Raw genomic sequence first — 8,714 nt, forward strand, 5'->3', positions numbered from 1 at the left:
CAAGTACAAGTTCGCGCTTATGACAGGTGAGGAAAATGCGTACCTCTATCGCACCTACCTCTACCTCGCCGCCGCTGCCTCCGCGGAGTTCTGTGCCGACGTCTTCCTCTCGCCCTTCGAGGCGACTAAGGTGCGCATCCAGACGACGCCGGGCTACACATCCAAGATGCTCGTTGCCATGCCGCACATGATGTCCACGGAGGGCATAGGCGTGTTCTACAAGGGGCTGGTGCCGCTCTGGGCGCGTCAGATCCCTTACACGATGATGAAATTCTCCTCCTTCGAGAAGACGATCGAGATGCTGTACGAGCACTTTGTACCGAAGCCGCGGAGCCAGTGCACCAAAGAGGAGCAGCTGGTGGTGACGTTTACAGCAGGCTACATAGCGGGCGTGCTGTGCGCTATCGTGTCGCATCCAGCGGACACGCTCGTCTCCAAGCTGAATAAGGAGCCGGGTGCTTCGATAGGTGGGCTGGTGGCCGAGCTTGGCTTCTTTGGTATCTGGCGCGGTCTGGTGGCGCGCATCATCATGATCGGCACGCTCACGGGGCTGCAGTGGTTCATTTACGACGGATTCAAGGTGTTCACGGCAATGCCGCGCCCACCGCCGCCAGACATGCCGCTCTCGCTCAAGAAGAAGTTAGCAGGTAAAAAGTAATTAAGTCCTCTGTTGTCTTTTATTTATCATCGGTTAAAATAAACCATCGTTTTTTGTTTAAACTGTATAAAACAGAAGTAAAGAACTGTATTTTTTATTCACGGCCTGTATTCTTAGTTTCCTAAAAAAACTTCGACAAAAATAATCGAAACGCACTTTTCATTTCAAAGGATTATTATAAGTTATAGAAAACTTAAGTCGCATCATGTAACGTTTTGAACGGAAAAAAGAAAACTTGTTGTAAAGTAGTTATAAGATGAGTATGTCCGTAAAGTATGAAATACAAAGTGTACATAAAGTCCGCAAGGCACGACAGCACGCGAGCAGCCGGTAATGTCAATATCACGAGGCTTTGCCGGACAGCGCGAGACCCTTTCGCCATCCGCCCCGGCATAGCCTTTGGCACAGCCTAAAATACAAAGAATACCAATTCTGTTCTTATTCTAATACTCTTCTTCAATCCTCCTCTCTCAGATCAACCTTATACTTCAAACTGAAGGCGTATGTGCTCCTATCTTTAACATGCTTAAGTTTGTTAGTTGAAAAAGATTGTAAAAATCATTTGCGTTGCTGTATTGCTGACTTTGCTGCTCTGTGGCCGCGGTGCATTGTAGAGTTGGCATTGCTTTATAAGCGGTGCCGCGCCTGCGCCGCCGAACCCATTTAACATAATCTTGAACTATTCCGAGGACTTGTTTGTGTTGTTGCCGCTCGCTTTGAATAAGCCGGCCACTGATAGTGAGTTTAGTGGCCGTTTAGTTTATCTCTATCCCGGAAAAGGAATGGCTCTGATGAAATTTATATAAACGATTTGTTTCGATTCTGAATGTTTTTAGTTTTAAACACGTGAAACAACACTACACACAATGTGAGCAGTTTCAGTAAAATATAAAGAATTAATTAAAAAATAATTCCTACGTCAATAAACCACAATCTCTAAACATCTCTGGAATTAATTCCAATTACAATGTGGAAAACGAGATATAGATCTACGTTTCCTACGTAGTCTACCTTTGATTTCGTCTCCGTGTTGTTTAGTGTATTTGCTCGGATGACATTAAAAGGTCTGACAATACAGGAACGTAATTCAAAATTCCAGCATTGAGCTCGGAGCTCACAAATATCTGCAGGCTATTGTTTGGCGCGGAGCCGTCAGGTCCCGGTAACCCGATTGCGGGATCCCATTATATTCGGGAATTAGGAGCACCCGCGCCCCAGCCCGTTACACCCGCCAGCCCACCGCTGCCGGAGATCGAGCGCCCGATATGTTCAAACTGCGAGATAACAAATATGAAATTTGGCAGTTTTAGTGTGTGAAGCTAACAAATTTGGCCGGAATTAGGTTGTAGTTCGTACATGCTTATCGGTCTGACTTCACCCGTCGTTTGTAACCATTACTGTGGAACCATATTACCTTAATTAAGTGTTTAAAGATTTTAACAAGATTTTGATAGAAGCGACATTATAGATTAGTCGTACAGTAACCATAATTTTATGAAGTACTTGTCTAGTTTCTAAGATAACTAGAGGTAGGTGGGAGAGGTACGCAATTGTATAAAACTCTCATGTTATAAAGAGCACTTAATACGTAAACATAAAGTTAGTGACAAATCTCAATCTGTTTTACATAACGTAAATTTCGCTAATTAGGCTCGTAAATTTACTTGAAAAATATTTAACAAGCAATTTATCAAAACTTCGACACGCAATAAAAAGCATGGATTCGAAGCCAAATAACTTGGCAGCAGTTGAACAAGTTACTGCGACGCGAGCGCCGCTCCCTTTTAATAATTTCACAAACTACGAGTACGTTGGCTGCGCGCCAGCGGCGAGTCGCGGCATCCCAGCGGCTAGCCAGTCGACAGTCTTCAGCCACCAACCCGACAGCCGTCAGATGACTTCAGAGAAATGCGTGGTTGAGTGTTGTTATACGCATGCACACAGAATGCAACACAGTTGCTTAACACAAATTATAGAGGCTGCAAAACGTATTTTAAATAATATGATATTATAAATGTGTGTATTTCAGTAAACTGATTGATATATTCTAATTTGCAATATCCGGTTGAAAACAAACAGGATATCTCATCTTATATGTAGTGGAGTGCTAGATAAATGCTTCAGATATAAATATTATCTGGCGTTTCAAACAAATGGATGGATTTTCATCTATATATCTACAATCATGGAATGATAAACATTCATCAAACCAGGTATTCAAAGGTAATTTAATTTGATAAATGAATAACTTCATACAAACATTTCAATTTAATTACCTTTATTCTATACAAATTAATTAATTTAAAACATCGATTATGGATGTTATTGATTCTCTTTTGTTTATGTGTTAAGAAAATAGAAACTGTTGCTATCTTTTAAGTAAATATTAGAAAAACTCAGTACTGGTGTTAGACCTTGATGAAAGAAAACGTAGTTAGTTAACTTTTCACTTTATAAAGTTTGTTAACACAAAACCGAAGGAAGCACAATTCCAGGTGTACAGAGCTACAGAACGAGTTCATTTTTAGAACGCCGTAATGACGTAGGAAAGCTGCGAAATTTCCCAAAGTGCTTAAAAAGTTGGACCAGTTGAAACATTATAAATTGTTAAAAGGTGCTCTTGATTGTACAAGCGGAAACAACCGTATGTTAAGTCCACAGAGTTGAAAATCGTTAATCACTAGATCGTGCACCTGTTCGTATTTTTAACGGACAGTTCTAACCGCGCTATAGCTCGTTAACGTAGTTTATTACATAAATTAGAGATACTTTATGCTGTCCTTTCTAAATTCACCTTTATTAAAATATGGACGAATAAATTTGGACTTCCATCCTTCAAATAATGTTATGTTGTACATAACATTGAAGGGTGGAAGTTAGTCTCTGTTAGTGTTTGTCCTATAGGTTGCCTTTGAATGGTTCTTTGTGTATGTAACGCACTGAGCGAGGTATAGATCGATGCAGATACGTCGCCCGGCGGAACAAATGCCCTTTGACAACTACTGCTGGTCTACATAATGTTCCTGGTATGGCTTTTACTGTGAATTTGAACTATAGGGGCATGTGAGAACATTACTATTATTTCTGTTTTTAAGGCAAAGAAAATAGTAGAGCTACAGTGCTACGACAGTGAAAACTCACTGTAACATTACATTAGGTTAGTTATGGTATTAAATTTTACAAATAATTTAACAAGAATGGATTATTTTCTAATATTTATTGCACATCACTTACACTAATTTAAAATAATAATTTGTTGGAAAAGGAAATTCTTCGGTGGAAATTCGAATTTAAATTTCAAAGAGCTGTAATTTGCAGATTGGATTTTTATCTCGTGAAGATCTTGACGATTCCATTATCGTATTAATATTCAGGGGAATTACCTAAAATCGCAATCGACAAGACTTCGTGTCATTGTGAAAAATACCAGATTAAATTAAGTGCAACGTCAAATTATGTTAAAGGTTTGTGTTTATTGCGTTGTCTCAACATAAATCACATGTATATTCAATTGCTACAATAAATAACGTTCTTATCTAATGACTACGTTTTTATCCTGACAAGATACTTTGTTGTGTGTCACCACTTGACCCTAACGTTTAGGAATTCTTCCGTCCCACTTCCAACCCCTGTCACCCACTTCACTACTTTGATGAAATATTGTATCAACACACTTACGGTACAATTATTTTCTTCTCGCAATCGTATTAAACCCATATATTTCAATTATCTTACGATTATCATAAAAACACACGCTTACATTGCCCTGACGCAATGTGAAAACCAACTCATCTAGTGCCGCTGCCCAGCGATTAGGCGTTACAACAGAATACTACAATCTATCACTATTTTTGTTCTATAAAAATTGTTAGGTCTACAAGTAAGGTCTACAGAATCGAAAAAGGTAAAACAGATAGAAGACCGTATTTATTATAGCCTCCTACAATACCTAGATATAGGCATCATCTGCGAGCGACGCCCGTGATAATTATGGTTAGAAGAACGTAATTCCTAGAATTAACATTAACAATGTTTGTTATAAATATTGTATAATCAAGTATCAGATAGAGGCTCACCTGGACGCCGGCTGATGAAACGAGAAGGAACGACACAGCTTTGTCTTCATAAGTTCGGATTAGGTGGCTTCAATTACACCGTAGTGTATTGTAATGCTCGCATTGATATTGATGGTTAGTATGAAAAGCAAACGAAAGAAAATTATTGAGACGTGGATATATAGACGTTGTTGGAATACCAAAAAGTAACTTTGAATGTTAATAGTAGGGTCGTAAAACGAGTGAAACAAATACATTTTCATTGGATTTTTGAGTATCTACATTTTAATCGATAAAAAATTGTTAAGATAAACTTCATTCATCAATGGAATAAATAAAAGTTTCATATAAGGTTCTAAATAAGGTGTATTAGAATTAAGAATTACGATATGGTGTAACATATGGCATTATTGAACATTTAATCTTAGCGAGTGTAACTGAGCCAGAGGTTTAATGTGAGACGTCTGAGGTAACGGGAGATATGGCTTGCTTCCCGAACCTCTCCACGATATTACGACTTCCAATAAATGTTGTTTAAACAGCGGCTTGGCAGCTGAGACACTGCGATCGCACGACACTCTACATTGCAGGTAGATTTAGCAATAATTATTCACTGCGAGAACGAGATTTAAATGTTATCTTTTAACAGTTATTTTGTTTCTTGTGTCTACTTTAGTATTTATCACCCTAGAAGGAAATAATTAGTAATATTCGTATATTTCACGACTAACCTTATGAAAAGTGCAATATGATAATGTCGACAACTTGGACCACTCATAAATCTTATTTGATAAAGTGATTTATTCTAGATTATAATTGATAGTTTTAACAATAAATTATTCACAGCTATGTTTTACTACTATTTACTTGATTACTTGAGCTGTTATGATACGGTGTGACATGCGGCCGAATTCGACATTTAATCTGAGCAGTGTAAGCCGCGCTGAGGCAAGACACCTGCGGTATCGGGAGATATGGGCTCGGATACGAGTGGCTACGAGCTACGAGCTACGATCGGCAGATTGAATGCCGGTTTTCAAAGCCTACCTACATAGGATTCGATATCTGACAATATTCAAATACATACACCGTATTGAAATGTTTGCAAAATCATTGATGGAATGGAAGTAATTGTCAAATGTTGTGGTTTAGAGCGGGCGCACACCTTGGACTAAACTATCGCATAACTGTTGTGCGATTCTGAATTGTTTTACAGCCCATTCAACTATTTAGTGGCACAACTAAAAATCGAGCAGTGTCCGCACCCCTATACTCGTATAAGCTTATAGGATTCAAAGCGAGACTAAACAATTGTGCGATAGTTCAGTTTCACGTGTCCGCACGCTCTTAACGTGATAAAATTACCTATAAAAATATCTAGGCTTAGTAGTTATTCACCAAAAAAGACAATATCTGTGAGAAAACCTGCGGCTGCGGGCCGGGTTCTGTCGCCACGGCGACGTCGTCCTCTCATAAAACAACTGCGATAAAGTATAACTGTGACGAGATCGCTCCGAGACCTTTCCTATTTCACACTTTATTGTTTAACTTGCCGCGTTAAATGCTCTGTTTTGATGATTGATGTTTTATCTTGTAAGACATTGCGACTGAGTATGGATTTATGAATATGAAAAATTTCCATTTCCATTTAGGTACGATACGATCGGACAAAGAAGCAATACGAGTATTACGTTGATGTACTAGCTTTAAAAGGATTGAAAAGAAAATAAGAGAACAAAAGCGAGTGTAGATGTAATATAAACGCGGAATAAGGACGGCAAACGGTTACCATTTAACCTGAAAGCAATTTATTGGTTTTTATTGCTGTGCTTTTTATTTTCCGTTTCAACACTTGGCTCTTTTGTCTTCGCCGAGGCTCCGTTTCTTCTTTCAGCACATGTGTGAAAGGGAGAGGTAGTAGGTAGCATTTATCGTGGGGGAAGAAATTAAAGTCGCACCGAATCGAACGGTTTTATCTACGTGTCGATAGCGGTCACAAATTATGTGCCGCCTTGCGAGATACGTTACGGTTCCATCGGCACGAATCGAAAGGATTTCTTCTTTTGGTTAAATATTTTTAGAAACGACGGCTTCGGCGTGTGGTAGAATTTATGTAAGTTTTACGAAATAAAAATATTCAAATACAAGACATATAACTATTATTAAATAAACAATTATGAATTACATTAATATACTATCGTTGCACACGACGTAGTCATTTGGTATTTGAATGTCGATGTAATGAAGTCAAACACGCAAGTTTATAAACCAAAACAGTCCAAGTATCTCGCAAATGTCTTAAATTGAGATTTCAAAAGGATTAGTCAGTGAATACTCCGAACAAACTTCGCTTAGAGGAACCGCAGCTTAAGCCTAACCCCTTTCAAGACTCGTTAAACTAAAGTAAGCTTTAATACTTAGGTGTCAAAGTTTTGATTGCACTGATTAAACAGTATCCTTAGCTTTTGTGGATGGATGAATTTCTACTCATTGGCGATCAATCGAGGCGGAGTTATCAGTGTTTTGCCGCTTTATCTATGGCTAACAATTTCTTGGTGGATTTATATCGCGTGGAGTGAAGCGGGCGAGGAAACTGTGTGAAGGTTGCTTACTGTCGAGAGTAAACGCCTGTAGAGATAAACGAGGGTGACGTTAGTGTAAAATCGATATTCTGTTAACGACAACACTTTGTCTTCGACTTGGTTAAACTTAGAATTCCTGAAAAAAAAAAACAGAAATAAGCTAAGCTTGATTTTAAAAGTAATTAATAACTAGTTAGAGTTTTATTTTTTAGACTTAACTAATAACAATAATACTAGTATTTTTCTTCTGTAACTAAATGTAGTACAAGTCTTTTGCAAATTAATAAAGTCTTTAGAAATAAGTTAGTTGATCTGTAACCAATGTTACCTTTGTGCCTACGTAATCCATATATGATACACAAGGCGCCAACAAGTTACGTGATCGATCAAAAGTCTACAATTCGTTACATTTGAGTGGAGGACGCTAATTAAGTAACGACCATTATACTAAGGCGACACATGCTAGCTAATGTTTTCACTATCGACTTATATTGTAGGAAAATTACTCACCATCATCAACAGTTCACTATACCTCACAATTGAGGGGTGACTAGGCCATAGTCAACTTACTGTTAACTCTATACAAGGAGTACTCTGTACAGAGGACCGCTACCTGTAGGCTTCCGCGAAAGCAGATTGCATTGCCTACTTTAAATTGACGGAGGAGGAGACGTACAGAGAGATATTGTCCCTTCCTATGTGTAAAGATGACGAGATGTTTTAATTGTGATTTATGAAACTCGTCGTCTATCAAAACATGTTTCAAATTAAATTCCAAAACTACTTAACTGATTTGATAATTTCAAATTATTTTATTAACACAAATGTGCCATAATTAGTAACAGCTATTGAGATAATTTTTTTTGTTTATTACCTTTAGTTGTGTAGAGTATTACAAATGTAGGAGTCTGTATTGGAGGACAACGGCGACCAATATCTGACCCTTGTCATTGCCACACTCAATATCTGTGCAGCTGTGGCGAGCACATTTTGTTCCTGTGACACAGAATGAGATGTACTTCTCGATTAATATGAACTATAACATAATATTTCGATATTTAAGCTTTAGATTTAGACAAAATAATCTTCAAAATAAAATTTGCAAACTGATGTAGATATGCTTGTAATAATTTCCAACTAGCTTTCGCCCGTGTCTCCGTTTGCTGGAATTAAAAAAAAAACAAATGTGAGTACCCTATGTGTTCTTCCATACTATCCTCTACATCTATGCTACATTTCATAGAGATCCGTTAAGCCGTTTAGGCTACAACTCTAACAAACATCCATCTTAAGATTCGCACTTTTAATATTAGTATGATACATGTAAATAAGAAGTAAGATTTAAAACGATGCCGTGTTACCATGATAAGTTCAAGATAAACAATTTCAGAACAGAGAAGCTTATGTTGCGTGTATCAA

The 8,714-nt window shown here is 38.0% G+C and overlaps 1 protein-coding gene across 1 annotated transcript in view; it reads left to right on the plus strand.

Moving 5' to 3' along the window:
- The window catches only part of LOC106108671 (phosphate carrier protein, mitochondrial-like), a 1,155-nt gene extending 400 nt beyond the window's left edge, over positions 1–755 (plus strand). The window contains exon 2 of the mRNA XM_013289931.1: positions 5–755. Within this exon, the coding sequence (XP_013145385.1) occupies positions 5–658 (654 nt within the window). The 3' untranslated portion in view covers positions 659–755. The remainder of the gene's footprint in view (positions 1–4) is intronic.
- Positions 756–8,714: the final 7,959 nt, after the last annotated feature.

Source organism: Papilio polytes, unplaced genomic scaffold, assembly GCF_000836215.1.
Source record: "Papilio polytes unplaced genomic scaffold, Ppol_1.0 DF821422.1, whole genome shotgun sequence".
NCBI lineage: Eukaryota > Metazoa > Arthropoda > Insecta > Lepidoptera > Papilionidae > Papilio > Papilio polytes.